The sequence below is a fragment of the Protopterus annectens genome, chromosome 4.part1 (genome assembly GCF_019279795.1).
Source record: "Protopterus annectens isolate FY-2018-M chromosome 4.part1, PAN1.0, whole genome shotgun sequence".
Classification (NCBI taxonomy): domain Eukaryota; kingdom Metazoa; phylum Chordata; order Ceratodontiformes; family Protopteridae; genus Protopterus; species Protopterus annectens.
The window spans coordinates 518,995,942-519,018,441 of record NC_056734.1 but is presented as its reverse complement, the minus strand read 5'-3'; the positions used below and the strand labels follow the sequence as shown (position 1 = coordinate 519,018,441).

General features: G+C 36.4%; 1 protein-coding gene across 1 annotated transcript in view; it reads right to left on the bottom strand.

Annotated features, from left to right (window-relative positions):
* Nucleotides 1-22,500, bottom strand: part of LOC122801244 (rootletin-like) — a 2,937,720-nt gene that overhangs the window by 2,891,947 nt on the left and 23,273 nt on the right. Inside the window, exon 2 of the mRNA XM_044070796.1 lies at nucleotides 7,479-7,529. Within this exon, the coding sequence (XP_043926731.1) occupies nucleotides 7,479-7,529 (51 nt within the window). The remainder of the gene's footprint in view (nucleotides 1-7,478; nucleotides 7,530-22,500) is intronic.

Here is a 22,500-nt window from a genome sequence, read left to right as displayed (position 1 = left end):
TAATCTAGGTAAACTGGTAATCCAAATGCTAATACAATTACAGTTTTTTTTAACCTAGGTAAACTGGCAATCCAGTTATATACATTTTTTATACTTCTACTAAAGTGCAGTCAGCAACTCTTAATTACGCAATCTTTGTCATACTGTATTGCATAAACAGTTGTACTCTTTAGGATATCAGACCTGATCAATAGTCACAACCAGTGACTTCCACACTCCCTTAACAAACTCTTACCAAGAAAAGAATTAACCAAATTCTATTCCATACTTATATACTATAAAGCAAGCTGCAGGTTAACTGTCAATCCTCCAAAGTTCTCTTAGGTGTGTATGTGTGCGTGTGTGTGTGTGTATGTGTGTGTGTTTGTGTGTGTGTGTGTGTGTAACATAGTAGAGGTTAAATGATGACAATATGATTTTTACTGTTCTTATGTAAAAATACTGCCTTCTGATGTGACTTGCTATTTGAATGGTTGTTAGATTTTAATTTGTGAACTGGAAGGGCATACCTGCCATCGAGGCAGAGCTGAACAAACATTAATTGAGTGAAAGCACTTGTTGAAGAGAACTTAAAAGACAGGTTTATAACTCTACAAAATCAGAGAATTTGGCCTCTCGGTGTAGAGGGAATACTTTGTAAAGCAGACATAGACTACTCAGTGCACTGGGAACTGTCTTAATGAAGACAGAGAGACAGAGTTTTGCTCGCAAGAGATGGTTCCCTTGCAGTATAGAGGGAGGATTGCCTGAAACATACTTGGATTACCTGAAACATACCTGTATCTTTTGATTCAGGAGTATTGCTTTGCAGAATTATTTGCGTCTTGACACACAGGATGAGTTTTTGTAGGAGTGGGGAACACATCTATTTACTATTTGAAGGAATTGCTGGAGGGGGAAAACTGTGTGGACTGTATAAGACTTTTGTGTTTTCTGTTCTCAGATTGTTTCACTTACATTTGGTTTTGACTTATCACTGTAAATAAAACATACAAAATATAAGAAGTCTGTCTCTGTGTGTTTCATCCAGTAAATTATAGTTTTCTCAAGTAGGAAATTTGGACATCATACCAAATTACCACACTTCATTCCTGATTTGCATGCTGTAGGTTTCTAAGACTTGTTTCCCTTAACAAGAAGACAGACAGACAGATTAGTTTCCATAACCAAGGAGAGGACAGGCCTGTGTGTGTGTGTGTGGAATGAATTGTAATTTTATTGTTTGCCCACAATGAAGTAGTTTCCGGAAACCCGGCTACAGAACAGCATGACGGTAAAGCAATCTGTGTGAACCATTCAAAAGCAGAAAAAAGAAAATAGCAACTGAAACAAAAGTAAGTAATTTGCAGCAGCAGACAATGGCCATGCTAAAGGGAATACTGTTAATTAAAGAAGCCATGTTCATAACCGAGCAAATTAAACATGTAAACAGAAAGGTGAGGATGCACCCAAAAAATGTCAGTAAGTGAAACAATACATTTCAAATATAGACAGAAGGGGTGTGCTGTTCAATAGTGTTCAATAAATAATGCTCAGCAAAGAAAACATAACTACTGACACAACAAAAAAGTGATTCTTAACCAGGCTGTTAGTAACAAAAGGTGCAATTGTTATACTTAACTTTAACCCAACTATTAGTAAATAAAAAGTAACTGACGTCTAACAGATATGCCTAACAAAAATGTGATTGTTAACCAAGCTATTAAGTAATGAAAAAATAGAAGCAATGCCTAAATGATTTGTAACAAAGTCCAAGTTGTTACTAATGAAAATGCAACTACTATGACCACTATAAATGTGATTTTTAGCCAAGCTCCTAGCAATGAAAATGTGAATGATGTGGTTTTCATAAATGTAACTATAAGCAATATGGTAATGGAACTAGAGTGTGCCAACATTTTGCTAGACCTACAGAGTCAGACTATTAACTTTATGCAACAACTAAGTTAGCTACATGTATGTTATTGGTATATTTGAATGAAATGAAGGGATGAATAGAGCCTAGGAATATGGTCTCACTTATTAATGAACTTTATGTCTGCAAGCATAATCCTGTGATAAGAAAAAGGTAGAGATAATGTGTTCAGAGAGAAAAAAAAGAGTAGTCTGTAATGCCCGCAGAAATGCATGTATTGTTGGTTAAAGTATTACATCCATGCCTTTAATTCCTATCCTAACACATGATGTTGTAATAGTTCAAGATTTTGCCCAGTTCAATATATGGTAGAAATTATTGTGGAGGAGCAAAGCTAGATAATCTGTGGCCTGAACATACTTTAAGTAAAATGGGAAAGAACAGCCAACAAAAACTTGACACTCTTTTAAAGATAAATTCTTACACAGGAAATACTCCTACTAAGAGCTGTGAATGGCAGCACTAGCAGCCTCATACATTATTTAGATTCTGCAGTTCTGAATATGCTCCTATTAAGAATAGGAGCTGACAACAGTAGACACTCTTACTGAAAATGGATAGGACAACAACAGCAGCCGAACATACTATACAGAGCACAGAATATGGAATATATTCTTAATAAGGAAGGAGGAAACAGCACAGTTGTATAAATAAACTTATCATAACAGTAATGTTCAAATAGATCACTGTCGCAGTAGCCTAAGCAGTATGGTTTATGGCCTGCTAAGAATATGACATCCAGACAGTATTTAAAGCCTTAAGGCACCTTCCATGCAACCAAACCCATTAGTGGTTATAGTGCCGAATATTCTGAGTTTTCTTGCCACAGAATGAGGGTAGCCAGAACCCTGTGAATAGGAGAATAGGAATACATTAGAAAAAAAAGATTTATATATTTTATTAACACACAATATATCTTATTAACACACACACACACACACACACACACACACACACACACACACACACACACACACACTGGCAAAACAAATATTGCACACAAATTGGGGGAGGGATGGAGGGTCACTCTACTGCAACAGTAATCTATTTGAACATCTATTATGGTATGCTGACTTACACAGTTGTACTATATTCATCAATAGATCACTGTTGTAGTACCCTAAACTGTATGGCTAAATTACCATATCTTAGAAAGATAGGCTGGAGGAAGACTGATGGTCCAGGAGTCCCTGGAGAATGGTTCTAGCAAAACCTGTTCTAGTCTTGGAAAAGGAATCTAGTTTGTATCGCTTAACGAAAGTATGTACATATGACTGAGGTGGGGGCTCTAGGATATCTACAAAAAGAAATGACACAGTGTGCTAAATGTCAAACACCAAAACACCAAATAGAGATAAGCACACCACAGAGACCAAGTCCGATGACAGGCAATAAATAAGCACTAAACTCCATGACATCACTAGAGCCCACCCCTTAACAAAATGCCACAGAAGAGGCCAAGGGCCAAGGCCCTGGGAGAATAGGTTCTGAATCTGCATGGAAGTGATTTGTTATGGTGGGTATGACAAAAGGTAACAACATATGACAATCACTTGGAAATTATCTGTTTCAACACTGGTTGTCCTTTTTTCATATCCTTATAAAAAATTAATAGCTGTTCAGAATTTATGAAGGTTTTAGTTCTTTCAAGATAATGTATAAGATGTCTGTGGACATCCTTTCTCCCTTCTTTTTAGGTTATGGAAAGAAGACAGGGCAATAAGTAGTCTGGCTCAAGGTAAACTCAGAAACCACATTAGACATAAAACCAGGATTTGTTCTCAAAGATACCTTATCTTTTTAAAAATCTGAGATAAGGTTGACCCACAATAAAAGCTTGTAACGCAGGACACTCTTCTTGCAGAAGTCAGAGCAATTCATAACACTATTTTTTTCAAGTTAAGAACCACAATTCAGCCTGAAGAACTGGTTTAAATGGAGAAAGTGTTAGTTATTTAAAAAAAAAACAAAATTATGATCCCAAGCAGGAACCACCTGTTTTGTATATGGGCATAGATGCAGAACCTTTTTAAAAAGTTTGAAACGAGACTAGATAGAATGGAGGTTTCCATGGATAGGCAAGTAGATATGACCGAATGATTAATCTTGATAAAAGAGTAAAAAAGGCCAGAGGAAATTAACTCAACAAATATAGTAGAACCAGAGACGTGCAGACATTAAAAGAGTCCTAGTTTTTTATTACAACAGCATCTAGAAAATCTTTTACACCTACTCATATGTGATTCCCTAATAGCCTTATTTAATATCTGCTCTACTTCCTCAGAAAATTGGTGCTTAAATGATATTAAAATTCTACCATCCAGGTAGTCAATTGAATTTGTTTCAGGTTAGTGTGTAATGAACAACCCCTGTCTTGTGTGAATAAGTCTAGTCTGTGATGACGCTTGTGGTAATTACCTTTGGCCATTTCCAAAAGAAGGGAGAACCACTGTTGCCAGGGCCATAAAGGAGTCACCACATTTATCTTTGCAGAGTTCTTCTGAATCTTTAGAATGACCCTAGACATTAGTAGAAAGAGTGGAAAGGTATGCAGGAGCATTCCCGCTCAAGGGAATGAAAAAGCATCCATCTTCCAGGATTCCTTGCAAAGAATCTTGCAGGATAATCTATTTAGTTTCTGTTATAAACAGAGGCAAAGTGATCTATTTGAAGAGTTCCCCACAGCTGGATCTATTTGAGGAGCTCCCCACAGTTGGATCAATTCTTGGACGTCCCCAAGATTCAGTTTCCACTTGTCTGCAATAATGTTTTGCTCTGACAGAATGTAAGAAACCTAGAGGGTCAAACTGTGCTGCGTTGCAAAATCCCAGGCTATCATGGCTGATCTGTGCACGTGGAAGAATCTGGTACCACCCTGTTTGTTTATGTGCTACATTACTGTGGTGTTGTCTCTGATAACTCCTAGAGGTTCTGGAGACCAAAGGTGATTTAGAGACTTGACTTTAGACTTATTACTGCCAACAGCTCTTACCCATTTATATGTTTTGGTCTGTCCTGATTATCCTACAGGCCCTGAACTTTCACACCATAGAAACAGCTTCCAAGCATAGATCAAGGCATCTATTGTTACAGACTGAATATGAATGGGAAGAAAGAAGGGAAGAAGGGAACATTGAAAAATGTTTGGTTCCTCCACCACTGCAACTCCCATTTTACAAATCCTAGTGCAGGAATCTGAAAAGATAAGGCGTGCTGGTGCTGAAACAAGACTGATTTGAGAAACCATAGTATTTTCCTCATATGAAGTCTGGCCAGAGAAATAATGAGAATCCTACATGCCATGAAACCTGGAAGGATTACCTGATATGAAGGTATATTTAGAGCTACACGATTAAGGCTGATATAAATAACAAAAGCAGAAGAATATAATTCAAAATGAAAAGAGATGATGATGAAGCTGGAGGGGGGTTAAAGAAATAAGGAAAGAGTGGGATTTTGGATGCAGATCCTTAAGGAGAATAATAACAGCCATACAGAATATTATATTATATTCATAAAGTAGCAGAACATGTTCTAAGAACTAAGCAGACAAGAGAAAGGAGAAAGGAAGTTTTGCCAATAGGGATGACTGCAGGTAGGGGTACAGAGAACAGGCAACAGGAGGTTGGAATTTACTGAAAAAAACTGGCAAAGGCACCAAGGTCTTGGGAGTAAATAACACTAGAGGTAGAAAGGTAGTAGAATGAGAAGAGGCCAAGAAGACATTTGGACTGCAGTCTGGAGACTGCTTTCTCTATCATGGACTGATATCAGTGTGTAGGCAAAGACAAAGAGGGCAATCCCAAATAAAAGACCTGCTCTGGTAGAGTATGAACCTAGAACAGAAGCTGTTGTTAAAAAAGGGAAAATTAGCGGGGTATATAAGATACTGCACAATAAGTATAGGAATCAGTCAGAGGAGGTTAAAAAGACTGGGAAGAGAGAGTGGATAAGCAATTCACAAGTCAATAGTGGGAGTGATGAGTTGGCAAATTGTAAAAATTCCTTACAGAGTACTGTGTCAGAAATATTGGGTGAGTAAATGGGTGTAACAAAGGAAATGATTATTTTGAGATGGGACACGGGATCTGAATTGCCTAGACATAATAAGGCATTGTTAAGTTTAATTCTGGTGGCTGACAAAAAAAGCAATTACTAGAAAATGTAAATCAAAGTATAAACTAACGCATCTGAAGTACTGAATACTAGCACAAATAATGAAAATGCTGGAACCAAGGCATATTAACCATTTTTAATCTCAAAATAGACACTCAAAACACACAAACTAAATGCTAGTTAAAATTTTCGCATAGGCTCCTTGCACTTGTGTATGTCATGATGATAACTCTTTTAGCACGGCTATCCCTGTTAGAATGCAGCCAAGTTGCTGTCCTTAGGGATGGCCATGATGTGCTTGGTTTCTTGTTGGGGACTTAAGCTGCAGTAATTCTGCTTTTCAGCCATAACACTCTACGGTGAAGCGGTGCTGCAGCCTTCTGGTTTAGGCGTTGTAGCTCGCAGGGAAATGTCTCACGAGCTACAAACTGGAACCCAAATGGAAATTGTGGGAACAATGCATGCAGAATAATGTTCAGAAGGAGGAGAGAGGTTTAAGGGAAGGCAGGAATTAAGCAATTTATGTAATGTTGGACTGATGATAGTTAAAAAAGAAACATATATGATGTATAATATATGTAACTGGAAACATGTTAATATGGTTTGTTTTCTTTTATATTAATGTTTGTTTGCCTGTGTCTTAAGTGATAATTTAATAAAGGTATTAAAAACATCTGAAATCTTTGAGAATTGTTATGTGATGATAAGCATCTTTTAAATTTAATGTCAAAAAACTAAGCGGAAGGATGAGATTTAAGAAGTTTTGAAGTGTCAGCATTTTGAACTTTGACATAAAGGTTGAGTTTCCTTCTTTCTTTGGCACCAGAAAACAAATCTTGAATAAAATCCTTTCCCCTGTCTCATCTGGGGACACTGGTTCTATGGCCCTTAGGGATGGCATTATCTAGATGACTGGAGGAAACCCAGAAGTCAAGTTCATAGGGTGTGGAGGATTCTCCTGAAAGGGAGGAAGGGACTCCCATCTGTAATCTTGGTGAATGATTCTTAGAACCCATTCGTCTGATACCATCTGATGATGCTGAGGAAAATGCAGAACTAGACTTTCGGAAAGACTAAATGGATTGCCAGGGTGGGAGTAGGGAAATCAAGAAGGGGAAGTCAGTCATTCGGACTTTTGGACTGTCCTTGATTTTGGGAGGCGTCCCCATTCTGTTTTAGCCTCCTTAGCATTGATTTTAAAAGTCTGCTTGTGTGTAATGTATCAAAACTGTTTGTGCTGTTTCCTGTAAAACAGGTCCTGAATTGGAATGAAAACTCTTAACTTGGGGGGGGGGGGGTTCAAAAATCTGGGCAATACTCTGAATTAATTCCCCTCTTTCATCAAATCTTCCAGGACCTCAGCATCAGATTGTCCAAATAATACCTCTTTGTCATGGGGGAATTTAGAATGTCCTTCAGGAGCGTTTTGTGATTGTACAAGTCTTACATATACAACATCAGCAGAAGCATGAGAAGACTTTGAAGAATGTTTGGTTACCTGAAAAAGTAAAGCAGTTAAACAAGTCAGAGAAGTTGTATTTTCAGAAAGAAGGTTGACAGTTAACATCCTCATATTCTTAAAGGAAGTCAGCAAAAACTTAAACAAAGTTTCTTCCCAAAAGCTATCAACAGCTTTTCCATCTGCATCAGGAGGAATAGGTTAGTATTTATAAAATGTTTGGCAGGAGATGCTTTTCTCAAAAAAAATCACTGCAGGGTCAGATTTGGGATTATAAAATTTGATATTAATAAGACTGGGGAACCTTAAATAATCTATTTGACTTTTTAGGAACTAGAAGTCGAGTGTTGGGCATATTGCAGGCTGTTAAGAAAACATCCTCTAATGGCAGTAAAACAGGTAGAACAGCTACAGTCTGAGGAAAGTCTAAATGTAATAATTCATAATATTTTTCTTGAGATACTAGAATTTCACTCTGTTCTCACTGAAATAACTCTTTCACTTCACTAAAAGTTCCAGAAAAAGATAGCTTTTCTGGAGGCATCTAAAGCTTCACATTCTTCAGAATCAGAATCTACTACCTGAAAAGAATTAACAGATGAAATCCCCTCCCAGACTATTCCCTGTTGTTCTGACTTGGAATCAATATTGGAAAAGAGACAGCATTATTTTTTGTTTAGCACTCAATGAGGAATCAGCGTTTAGATAATTAAATAGACTTTTAGAAAAACCTAATAAATCTTTTTTATCCAAAGTCAGAGAGACAGGAGAAACCAAATGTTTAACTATTTGTTTTTTCAAGGTGAACCCCCCCCCCCCCCACCAAAGATGCAGACACATTAAAAGTTGGGACACTTGCCCAGGAATCCAATCTTAGCCCAACATTATAGTAAAGCATTGTCCTATCTCTTCTTCAAGAATGAAAAGAGCGAATTTCCCATACTGACACAGGACACTCCAACAGGTGCAAATGACGTGCCTAACACTTGGTTCTTGGTGTCTTTCCAAGGAACATATGAAGGATGCCAGTATACAAGAACTTACAGGATGTCCACAACTGCAGCCAGTAAGGGGTATCACACTCCTGTCATACTGCTTGAATTGTGATCATGGTAGCAAATGGGAGAAATAAGAAGAAGCTGAAAAAAGAAGGAGAAAATAGAGAAACTAGTTAACAACTTTATATATACTGGAAATGTGGTTGAGGAGAGCAGAAATCTAAATGGCATCAAATCTCAGTTACAGTCACATGATACAAAGGGTTAGGGGCTGTGTATGTTAGAATAATGTCAGAAAAGCAAGGTATGCAAAACAGTGATATGAGCAGTATTCCTTCAGGACACAGAAACCTGGTCAGTGGAGACAGAGCAGCTGATGATCCTTGAGGTGTCTGATACTGTCAGTAGGGTACACACTGTGGGACTGACAAAACAAAATAGGACATCACATCTGAAGATCAAGTAGCCCCAGCTGCAGAGAAAGTCAAGGAGAACAGATTACAGTGGTTTGGTTACACGTGAAGGAAAGCAGAAGATGATTTAGTAAAGCAGCTTTAGGAGAGACAAGAAGATAACAGATGGATGGACTGTGTGTGATAAGACCTGTGACACTCATCCACAACTGCTGATGAAAGTAGGACATTTACTCTGAAATGAGAGAGATGGCAAAAATTGATGCAATATTCTGAAATTGTGTAAAAAAAATGGTAAAAAGGGGTCCACTGCTACCGCTGAAGATACACAATTTACTGTAAATGACAACCATCCAATTTTTGGAGGATGGAGAATACAATACCAGAAACTTGCAAACTCCATGGAAACAGTAGCAGGAAGTCAGGACTGATAACCGAGACAGTGGAGCTGTGAGGCATGCATCTTACCCCTGAACTACTGTGATGTCTAACCGATGAGCCCCTGTGCTGTCCACTACATAACTCTTCTCAAATGTCTTCTCTTATTTATTAACTTTTTATGCTTTATCTGCCTTTTAAAGTTCTGCACTGTTTCATTGCATACACCTAAAGGAGTTAGTATAGTCCAGCAAAGACAGGTATGAGAATGTGGCTTTACTAAACTAAGGTAACCAAATCCAGAGAAATAAATTTGTTTGTTTGTGTCTTTCGGCTTTTCCCGGTTAGGGGTTGCCACAGCGGAACTCCGGTCCGCTAATGAAAAAAATGATTAGCTAAAAACAGAGTTGGTAATGCTGGGTGGCATGGAAGTTGGGTGTTAAGACACAAGGGAGAGGAGATGGGGGAAAAAACTTGAGTGATGATTAACTATAAATTTACTTTTCTTTCAGAAAACTAAAGTTATGGTAAACAGTAGTCACAAAAATGAATTTGATGGCTCCTTATTTGTACAAATGAACAATAATACTTCATACATGCATGCATATATGTGGGTTGTGTGTGTCAATGCATGGCATATACATTTATTTTTATTTTATTTTATGCATTGCTGACCAGATTAATTGCATTAGGTCAGCAGCTTCTTTTCCTGGGAAACTCAAGGCAGCATACTAACTAGGGAAAATTTAGCCGGGGCACTGGAGAAATCCCCTTACTCTTTTCACTGAGTGCCATGGGATCTGTTTTATCTACCTAAGCAAGCACCTACCCAAGCAAATACTGCCTTGGTTTAATGTTTCATCCCAAGAACGGATATGCATGTACATGTACATGTATACACTCAGTTTAAATAGAATACTATATAATATAATAAATATATATAAGGTTTACATCAATATTTATTAATATACAAATACCATCATTCCCCATCATTCACTCTTTTTTGCTGACGCCTTGCTGAATCTGACTAGATAAAGCTGCAAGCAGCTTTTCAAAAATACTGCCAAATTCCACTAAAAGCTAGTCAGACCGCAAGATGATTGTGTGTTCAGTTAATCAGATTTTTTTAAAAAATAATGAATTTGTTGAAAACAGAGATGGAACACTCCTTTCCTTATGATATTACTACAACCCATGTCAGCTTTTTATTTTTTTCAAATATATGATAATGTTAGACCTGAACTCATTTATTAAGAAAAAATATATACAAATGTGAAAAGAAATAATAGTGATATAAAAGTTTTAGCATTTTAAGAGAAACCTGCCTGTGCATTTCCCCAGAGGAGCAAGCCCTCCCGCATGTTCCATGAAGGGAAAAGTGACAATCACATCCCCACAACTTAATTATTAACACCCTGGTGAGAAAGGAAATGCAGGGCTTCCCCTTGCTCCATGGTTATATGCCCTTTAAGTTAGAATGAGTAGCATACACACACAGCTATATGGTTCCCCACATTATTTACATTTACAGCAGACATGTTATCGGATTTTGGATATTTGTCGGGCTGCATCTTGGTCACCTTCTCCAATACACTGCGTAGATACTGGGACTACACACTACTTCACTATGTAGCCATATTTCCAGCAGGGCAGGAGTTATCAGTTGTGAATGGGAGGGTACAGATATGAGGCAGATGGAATCCATATACCAAATACAACCATATATCTTAAATCATGATTATCAACATAAAAGTACACATCACAAAATACTACCAAAATTACACAAATGCAAGTCAAGATCTAGGCAGTACGCAATAAAAATAAACATAGCAACATTACATTAAGAAACAAATTAAACCAATAGAAGTCCAACAGTTGTTACAAGTCATCCTCACCCAAAAAAAAAGAATATAGTCCTTCCATAAGTGTCTTGGATTCATTTATAAGAGCTGCACATCTGCAGAATGACTATTTGAAACATTTGCTGAGTGAGATGCCTCACAGCTAAGAAGATATGCATTTGACATGGTCTCAGAATCAGGCCCACCTTGTGACTAGCTGCTACACATGCTAAACAGTGTTTTTCTGTGCACTGTACTGCACTATATGAATCTCAGAACCCATGTGCTTTGGCTGAGTGCTTCAAGTTCCCTTCCATATCCCAAAGCATACCACAGGTAAAATGCCAGTTTTGCCAGTACAATTGCATGCTGTATGCATATGTCTGTCTGACTATAGACTTGTGCCCAACCCAGCAGCATTTCTCTCCCTTTTGAGGCCGTCGAATGTTCTGCCCCACACCCATGAACTGGATAAAGTAGAAAACTGGAAAATGAAAGAAAGGGTATCAATCACATAATACCCTCTTCACCATTTTATACCCTGAAACCTGTTGAAACTGTTACTGGCACCTGCAAAGACAAGTAGGATATGGAAACCATGTTATTATTTACTGTTTATGTGCATATTAACTACATATTAGGGTTTATTGAAGACATTCAGACTTGTCCTCTCACTGTTAAAGCCAGTCAATACCTTAGGATTTAGCATATTTGTATATTTAACAGAAAAAGATACCAAAGCATTACAAAATATCAAAAAGAAGAATCACAAGATATTATTATTCAAGTAAGCACTTTCATCTTTCTAAATTACAGGACTTTATTAGCCTGAAGTAATTAAAAAGGTCACACCTTTCATAAATACAAGTAAAGGCACACAACCTTAATAGCATTGTACTTACAAATTAAAAAAAAAATAGCTTAATGTTATACTGACTTAGATTTCAGTACATATATAAAATTAAGTGCATCTTTTAACATTGAAAGCAAATCGCATTAAACAATACCTATCACTTCTATTTGTATAAATCTAATGCATTATTTGCATTGTCACCTTTTACACTCGAATCAACTTTATGCAAGACAGGAAAAAATTATTTATATTTGCTACATACTTTACATGTTTATAAAGTGCATTTGATTCATTAGTTTTTTTAATAGCATACTAATGCTCATATGTTTTGGTTTAAGTTTTCTGGTAATTCTACCTAACACTGGTAGCTACATATAGTATATATTTTTTGAATTACAGTTAAAATATCCAGGAGTCTTATGACTTATCTTGGTCATATATCGATAAAATCGTACTACATCTAAAGTAAATCTACAATGATTACAATTCAACTGTGCATTTGCATGTTCCTTGTACATACATACAGTCAGTTTTTTTTTTCTTTTTCTTAAACAAGTGCAATAAAGGTATAGCTCTTTAATTGGTAAAACCTGGATTCTTACTCACTATATTATTAAGTTCTAGAAATGCTGTAAAATTGTTCAATTTTTTCTGTACTTACTGGTTTAATAATTTTTCAGTCCACATAATAAGTAAAGTACCATCGATTTCTTTCCATCTAAGTTCATATAATCGGTATGTTCTTTCACCATTCATAGGTAGTGCTTGATCCCCACCTAGTGGCTCAGTTCTGACATCTATTTGATTTGCTTTCACATGACAAAATTCTGGTTCTCCTACTTGCAATGGATAATTTCCTGTTTAAATATTTCTGTAAGTCCATCTGTTTATTTTTCAAAATCTGTTTATTCCACTGAATAATTAATTACTTGAATAGCCTGCTCATTCACAATATTAAAATTCAAATAAGAAAGATTCATACTGTCAAAATGTAACAGTATATTACCAGAAACGTCTAACTGCTTTATTTAGTCAATAGCACAGGTACATTAGCAAGAAACAAACTCATAATATGTAACATGAATTCATTTAAGAGGAAACTGACATGGTTTTGCCATTCTGATGGATCACAGGATCATATGAAGTTACTAGGCTATTGGCCCTGAGGCCCTTACAAGCCTAGCCAAGAATTTAGCCCATGTTCCAACAAGTCACCACCCTATGCCACTGTCCAGCAGGGACATAGGTGGAATCCCAGGGGTGTATTTTCTGTTCCCCATCCAGTTATCCAGTTTGCACTTAAAAAAGTTTAATGAGGTGCTCTGCTTTACATGGTGAGGGAGTCTATTCCACAAAAGGAGTCGTCTCTGGGACACAAATCTGTCCTGCCAACAAGTCCTATTATGTCACAGACCAGGTTGAAGTCTCATGTGTGGGTTACTCGAGTAGAGCTTGACTTGTGGATATGCAGCAGTCCCATCATGGTGGGGTCTGAGATTGCTTTGTATGCCAGACAGAGGTCACCTCTGAGGAATCTGTAGGAGACTGAGTAGAGAGACAGGGCTTTTAACCTATCTGTGTAGGGTAGATGTTTGAGGCCCTGGATTCTGCGGGTGAGGAATTTCTGTGGTCTCTCCAGCTGCTGCATGTGCGTTGTGAGGTACATGCCAAAAGGGGCATTGCATTCAATAATCGGTCTTATTAGGGAAGAATACAGGAATGTTATGATCACCTTGTCCCTGGATGAGATACCCTTACTAGTGAGGTAGACCATGTAGAAAGCTTTCCGTACAATGGAGGCAATATAGTGGTCAAACGTCAGTTTGCCATTAACCTGGGTTCCCAAGTCCCTCACGATTGTTTGCCTGCTGAGTGCCTTATTATCAATGTGATAATTTGTGGGGACATCATTCTCCCCAAAAGGGATGATGATGCATTTTTTGGCATTCAAGTTGAGGCCATGGAGTAGAGGAATAAAGCCCTGACTACTGCCCAGCCAACCTGGGTTCAAATGATGACACAGGTGTACACATTGGCATGGAGGGATGGTTCTTATCCCAGACTTCACCACAGAAACCACAGGGGAAGGGGAAGGAAGAAAGAAAGAGCATAAGTCATAAGAAAAAAACAGCCAGAGGATAGACAGCGACCATCCACAGGCTCCTCAGCGGCCCTGGCTCAAATCTGGGAAATGGACAGTGGGTGAATTGGAGTGCTGCTACACCCACTCAAGGATGGGGGCACTGTGATATCTGTCAAAATGACAGTAAAGGAAGAAAAAGAACTAGAAAAAACAGGAAAATGACATTTCTTGCATACAAGGAACCATATCTGAATAACGCTGATAGAGAAAAAACATACCTCCTATTCAATACATGATAGCATACACAGAAAATAGACTGTAAATGATTGATATCTTTTAAATCATGGTCATTCTTGAGTGCACTGCACAACTTACTACAGTAAAATTGCATGTCTTTTGTAATATCTATGTTGGCAACCTCTTTTATAATATGATTTAGTAACTAATTTTTAGTTATATAGTAATTTAACATTTTATACCCGAGTTAATATATGTACATGTAAACGTCAGAAATGCTGTAGTTTCACTCCACTGTTCTATAAAAAGATGCAGTTCATTAGTACCGTCCTCCAAAACTAATAAAATTTCACCAATAAAACATTCATAGTATTTTATTTATTTATTTATTATTTATTTATTTCCAGTTTGATTACCGGGGAAGTCCACTGGGCCCTGAGACCCATTTTCAGTGGAGGCCCGGGGAGAAAAGCTCCAGATGTACAAATATAAAATACAGAAATATAAAATATGAATGATACATTGAGGTAATCAGTTTGTACAATAGAAACATTCAATATTGCAACAAAGTCAAATACTACTTCACTAAGGTTATTCTAAAAAGGTTATAAAATCATAAGCTGTTCTTATGGGGTAATTTAAGACAAAGCATTATTTGAGCACATGAGCAGATTCTTAGAAGGTTATGCATTTGTAAAGGAATTCTTATAGAGTAGTTTGAGAAAATGCAATTATTTAAGCACATAGAGAAGAGAGTTAAGAAATCTATTTACAATATTTACATGAAGCAGTATGAAGATAAGTCTTTTGGACATTTTGAGTGCAATGGAGCACTCCATGTGGTATGAATATGTACTTGGATAGTTTTTAGTTGAGGTGGACTAAAGGGCAGCCTCACCTTTTTGCTAGGTAGGATATTTATGAGTTTTTGAATAGTTTTAGGTAGGGTGAAAGCAGGTGCATTTCCACTTAGTGGACAGATGTTTGAAAAGCAGAGTTTTGAAATTTTCAGTGCTTGATATAGTTCTTAGAGAGGAAGGGAGAGAGTTCCAAGCCTTACCGATAGTGAAGGAGAGGAGAAGCTGGCCAGCAGGACTTTTAGGTTTGTAGATATCAATCAGATTTTGATGTTCAGATCTGAGAGATCTCTTAGGGGTGTATTTTGATTTTAAAACATTATTGTCTTACGGACTACTCATAGTCAGGTTAGCAGCACTGAGTGCTATAGCTTCACCTTTTGCTACTCCTTCTTTTTGTTCATAACAAAGTTCATTAAAGGCAAAGAAAATTGTTTGTGAGATTTAAATCATGCAAGCAACTGTACATTTGCTACTATTAATTCCCCACTTTTAATAACATATGAGCAAACCACTCTATCTCTGTGTCATAAGGACTTACTGAATAGAGTGTCTTTATCTTTGACAGTAACAAGCACAATAGCCTTTGGCTATTTATGTCAAATACCTAGTGAAATAAATTGCTAAAGAGTCAAAGTCATATATTAATATCCTGAACAGCTCATTTAAAAAAATAAAAGATTTAAATTATTTCATCTACTAACCTGCTTGCTACTGTACATGTTGATTAACTGTAGTCAGTAATTCCCTGTGATTTTGGGATAGACTTGCTTGTTCATATGCTAGTAAAATATGGAAAGTTAACAGATGCAAACATACACTTGCTTGTATCAGTAAATGATTTAGTGCTAACAAACATTTTTTTAATGAATTTTGCTATATACAAAAAGAAGCAATGGGTGCAGCTCTGACACACAGTTTTGTTAACCTTGTTATGTAGTCGGTGAGAAGAAAATAATGTTTTAAATCAGATTTATTCAAAAATGCAAACTACTGTGGACATTTTATTAAGAATATTCTGTTGAAAAAATACTAATGAACTGTTGCTTTTCATAGAACAAGTCGAATGACAGCACAGCTTTTTAAGTTTTATAAAAGGCATAGTTACATATAACAAAAACATGGACACTTTGAAATCAGTTATTAAATTGTACAGAAAATATATTGGTAGCCATATACTGTTATATTATGACAGTATGCACCATTCTTATTTTAAACGGAATATTGCAAGGGGACAGAGTATTCATGCAAGCAATTATACAATGGATCAGGCAGATTTAAAAAAAATGGATGAGCTTACAGAAACAACAAAATTATCCATTGCAGGTTGTAAAACAATAAATTTTAAAATGAAAGCAAAAAAATGATGTTAGAACTGAGTCAATAGATGGCAATGGAGCACAAAATAAGAAGGGTGAAAAAGACGGAAAATGCAGATAATATTAAATTATGTAGAACTAAATCTATAGTACTAATATTCTGGGGACAGAAACAGTTGCAAAAACTGGGAGATGTTTAAAGCATTTCCAGAAGTTAATAAAATAGTGGAATGGAATCCAATGTTTACTAATAAAATATCTATGAAGTACAGCGATTATTTAAAATTCATGTTTTTATTCATTTACTTCAATGTCCAGGAAAGTACGATTAGGCAAAGTATCAATAAAGAAATATAAAAAAAAACCACACAGATTATATATAATTTAACAGAGGATCACAACCTTACACACACAATCTAGTACACTGATTATATATAATTTAAAAGTTGATCACAACCTTACACGCACAATCTACTATTTTTACAGTGTACGTATATAGCTGCATTGTAGTTTTAGTACACATACAGTAAATAAAGCATATGCTTCTTTTATCCAAACAGATAAAATTCAGTTTAGACCAGTACCTAGGAGAAAAAAGTGTGAAGATTTTTGTGACATTTGTTTGGTCTGACTGCATAAGGGCAAGACTTAGTAATGTGTTTGGTACATGGGTGGGATTTGTTGACAGTTTTGTTTTCATTCAGATTTTGATTTGGAATTGGAATGAGATTCTGAATAAGAAAGTGGGCTAAGTCATTAGGTTGCTACAAGTGCAGGACCATTTTCTTGATGGGTAGTTTTTGATTGTAGATGGAATTAAATATTTCTGTTACCTATTGAGATCGAGTTCCACAGTTTAGCAACATATGCAGAACAAAGACGTCATCATTAGGACTTTAAGATTTCTGAATGAACACCAGGTATTGGCTCAGTGAGCACATCTCTGTGGGATGTGTACTAATTAAATAATTTGCTCATAACACGATATCTGCCTGGGGTACACATGATGTTGTGGGCACCCTTAAAGTGAGTGAAAGTTAATGGATTAGGGAGCTCCAACCAGTTAATGGAGTGAAGTACAGGACGTGTGCTCAGTTAATCTGGTTATCTGTAAACTTGTTAATTTAATTATAAGATTGCACCAGTTTGGCTTGCTCAAAAGACAGTAAGATAGTGAAAACTGATGGGACATACAGGAGATTAGAGTAGATAGGTCTGCGCTATTGTCTTGCATGAGTATTCTGACAGGAAAGGTTTGACTTCAGAAAACCAACTTAAATTCAAACTGTTTTACAAAGTGCACATCAGATATGTTGATAGAATAGTAAACTATAATAATTTTATTATTCCAGTAGTTTTTTTTATTTTTTACTAGCCCCATTCTAGTGTTATTGACCCATACCTAATTGACCTGATTATACTGTTGAGTCATTATAACTGGATGAATCGGTAAGAGGAGAAAATACCATTGGTTTAGCTTTAGTAATGCAAGAAAAAAACACAGTATGCTAAACAGGCAAAGAATGTAGATAATGTATGAATTGCACTTATTCTACAGTTATTTTGGATGGAGTAATCTTCATAACTGTAAGACCTCTGAGATAAGTCTGAAGTAATCTGGAAATTGTAACAGTTTGCATCAAAATTTAATATTTCTGGCTCAGTGTTCAGGTTGCGATGCATTTCATATAGGTAGAACTAACAAATAATTGAATAGCAGAGTATATGTATATGACTATGATTTTACTAGTAAAGCAAATGCACTTCTTCGACATGTAAACATATGTAGTAAATACAAGACATTTCTAATTTTCCTTTAATACTCGTAATTTAATTAGTCTCACTTTCTCTTGCAGAAAACTCAACATCTAATTTAATTAAAACAAATGAAAATATGAAGCAAAACTCTATACAACGTATGACCATGTTGATGCTTTTAATGACAGTATCAACACTACACATCAAAATCTAGATGGACACTAAAACAAACTGATGTATTAGAATTAATCTTCATCAAACAGTAATAGCTTCACAACCAATCCACAAAGATCATTAAAATGTATTAAAGCCACTATTAAAAATACTGCTAATAGTTGGCATTCAAATAGATATAGGACATAATCCTACATCTCTACTATCCTATACAATAAGCAATCCAAATACCTGTTTCCTACATGATTATAGGTAATATAAACAATGCATTGCTACTGTTCAATAGCTGGCTACAACAATTCTCCTCAGAAAGTACTGGAACAACAGAATCACTCAACTACAATAGTAATGTGTGATGCATTCTTTGATAATACACCAGGAACATGTCTAGACGGAAATACTTTATTATTAAAGACCAGTCTGTATCCTAATACCATTCATAGAAGTAATATTACTTCTGACGACACACCTCGCTGCCTTCTACTCCAAATTATATCAGGAAATAATATGACTCTTAATAGGGGTAATGTAGATATCACCGTCTTGATCTACAGCTCTAGTAGACCAGAAACATACAAAAAATGTATAAAACTGTAAACTATGATGATTGTTCTACTTGGGGATTTTTATGTTAACTGACATGAAAAGCAAAAATGAGTTATAAACAGAGGAATATGACTTACCTTAAAACAAAACAATACAAAAATAACTAGGTATAAAACTACTACAGGTAAAAGCTCATTACCTGCTCCCATAATTACTAACACAGCCAACCGATTCCAATTTACACAAATAATCCCAAATTCATTAAGTGGCATCTACCAGTTTTTAACACCTTTATATTTTAAATAAAATAGGCAAAACCAATACAGAATAGTTAAAAATTATGTCAGAATCTATTAACTCAACCTTTTTAGAAGAATTGCCAGTGGTAGACTGGCCTCCATATATCCAGATTCAAACCTTACCACAGCTATTTCATTCTTCTTTAACCACCTGACAACACACAAAAGACCATTTACATTCACACACAAAATAAACAAATGTTATAATCAACCACAGTTATCTCATTAAATCAAAATTAATAAATAAATGTGATCAAGCCCTGTTTTTCTAAAGAAAATGGGCTCTACAAATAAAATAAATACTGACCTGTACCACATCTAAAAAAAAAAAAAAAAAAAAACTGCAGAATTGTTACCAAAGCAGCAACAATATTATTCTTTAAAATGTACAAATATTGTTGGCTCATCCAAAAATTTTTGAATTCCTTAAAAATAATGAGCAGCTTATTGAAACTATTTTTGAATTCATCAGAGATTACACATCAAAACTAGTGATTACATCCATTACAGTAATTCAGACTAATGCCACTACAACATCTAAATTATGCAATAAATATGCTACCTTCTTAGCCTACCCATAGTCCTAATACTACTACAGGATAGGAAATGTTTTCTGGCATGTTAAGAGAGCATTACTAACTGCTCATCCGTTTGTCTGTAGCTACTGTAATGAATTCCGTGTATTGCTCCTCATAATTATGAATGTGTTTACACAGTTTTACCTGTTGCTCTCATAATTACTCAGAGTGTATACAATATGTGTCACTTAGTTTCACAGTGTTAGTCTGTCTCTAATGAATGTCACAAGTATTGGCTTTTAATATTAAAAATGAATGTAACTGGAGCTTTTCTCCCCAGGCTTCCGCTGAAAATGGACCTTTATCCAGTCGGACTCTCCCGGTTAACAAATGTAAAATAAATAAATAAATTGCTAATACATGAATTAATAAATACACCCCACATTCTATTCTAGAGCTGTAAAAGAAAAACAAGGAGGGCCATTACTAGAAACTAATTGTTATTTTGCCTCATATTTGGTCCCTTTCCCATATGGTTTATGTTTTAGTGGTCAAATCAGTGAGGACTGCAATCACAAAATAATGACAGCTATTTGAGTTTCAGACTTAACAGCAAGGAGAAAAAAGCATGCTAATGCAAAGGCTGTTATTCTAGCAAATTTCTAAATACATAAGGGCAATCTCTGTCACTGATTTTGGTCTGTGGTGTACCCATCATAATTTGTTTACTATTTTCCTTGTCTTTCAAACTAAGGGCTTGAGAAAAAAGTGAAGGAAGCACAGTGGGTTTCACACTGAATTCTAACACCAGTACACTGCAAAGATGTATTCATTTATAGCACACATTTATTCATTCATTTGATCAGAATCAAACATCTGAAGAGTACAGTTTGCTGTGTTTGTGTGTGAACTTTGTATGTATGGTGTCTGTGTATATGTGTGTGTGTGGGGGGGGGTGTATACATTGCCATTATTTATGTATTTTTTTCTATAAATTTGCCCTCGAACAACTGAAGGATTGACAGTTATACAGCTTGCTGTAATTACTGGCCACATTTGTGTGTGCATGTGTGTGCACATGTGCGCGCATGTGTGTGTGTGTGTGTGTGTGTGTGTGTGTGTGTGTGTGTGTGTGTGTGTGTGTGTGTGTGTGTGTGCATGCGCGAGTGTACAGTGCCATTATTTATGTATTTTTTTCACATATTTCCTCTGAGACAACTGAAAGGTAGACAGCTATATAGTTTGTTGTAATTAGTGGGAACATTTGTGTGAGTGTGTGTGTGTGTGTGTGTGTGTGTGTGTGTGTGTGTGTGTGTGTGTGTGTGTGTGTGTGTGTGTGTGTGTGTGTGTGTGTGTGTGTGTGTGTGTGTGTGTGTGTGTGTGTGTGTGTGTGTGTGTGTGTGTGTGTGTGTGTGTGTGTGTGCAGGGGACAAAATAAATTACTGCATACAGTTATTTTTCTTTATTATAATCTGATATCTGAAGAGTACACAGTCATCAAATGTGACTAATTGGTGTGTATGGGAGCTTTTTTGTGAATGAAGACAGACACCATTGTCATTTGCTCAAGTTAAACAAGTATTATTCTGGCTTTGCAGAACTAGTGTGTATCTGCATAAAGCCAACTGAAATGCTTTACTGTGGCTATTTTTAACAAAATCAGATATCTGAAATGTGCAAAGTCAATAAATTGGTTGTAATTGATGGGTATGGGGCTGACTGTGGATGAAAATAAGTGTGCCGGGGGTGAGGTTATAGTTTATCTAAAAGTAGCAAGTTGGCCATAATGTCTTTCACTTTCCATCATAGTCAACCATCAAGTAGGATGCCACCTCACAGTGCAGAAAACTGTCACCTTGATGGAAATTAGATATAGAAGATACTTGAGCTTTTATGGAAGAATAACTGAGACCAGAGTCAAAGATTTCTGATAAATAATTAAGAACAGATGGTCTGAAACTGTATAGGAATTGATATTAGTACCACAGCCCACGGTCTTGTTAATGTTTGGATTCTGAAGAAAGGTAAAGGTCTGGACCACTCTTTCCAGGTAAGGAGAGTCCCTGGCAGAAGTTTACTGATAAGTAGTGATACTGAAAGACCAGATGAAACTTGTTGGAATGGTGAGACAGAAATCGGCTGACTGGCTTCAGGATGTAACAGCCTGCTCAGAAGATGAGGTCATAACAGAGGAGCACACACTCATTTGGGTATAAAGGGAATCATTACAACAACTGACTTTTTTTTGCATCTTGACTTTCTCCATAAACTTGGGAATAAGAAAAAGCAGAGGGAAAGTACAGATGAGAACCACGAGCCAGTTACGGACAAGGTCACCTTTGGTCACACTTCCAAGGGAGAAATAAGGGAAAAGAAGTTGCTAAATTTGGTGTTTGTTAGGGATACCAAAGGATCACAGCAAGGTTCTCCCAGTGAAGAAACACCTTCTCCACTATAGGCAGGTTGACAGACCACTTGGACATTAGCTGGCAATAGCCGAGTTAATCCACTAAGGAGTTGACTGTTCCTGGGATATGGCTGGCAGTAAGGAAGTAGGAGGTTATAAAAGCCCATTCCTACACTTTCATGGCCTCACAACAGTAGGGTTATGAATGGGTTCATTTCTCAAAAAGAAAACTTTTCATTTACTAACAGGAATAATCCTGTAACTCCATGAAACCTCTCCTCCCATGAAAGGTAAGAAGCCAAAGGCCCTATGATCTGGTAAAGGTAATC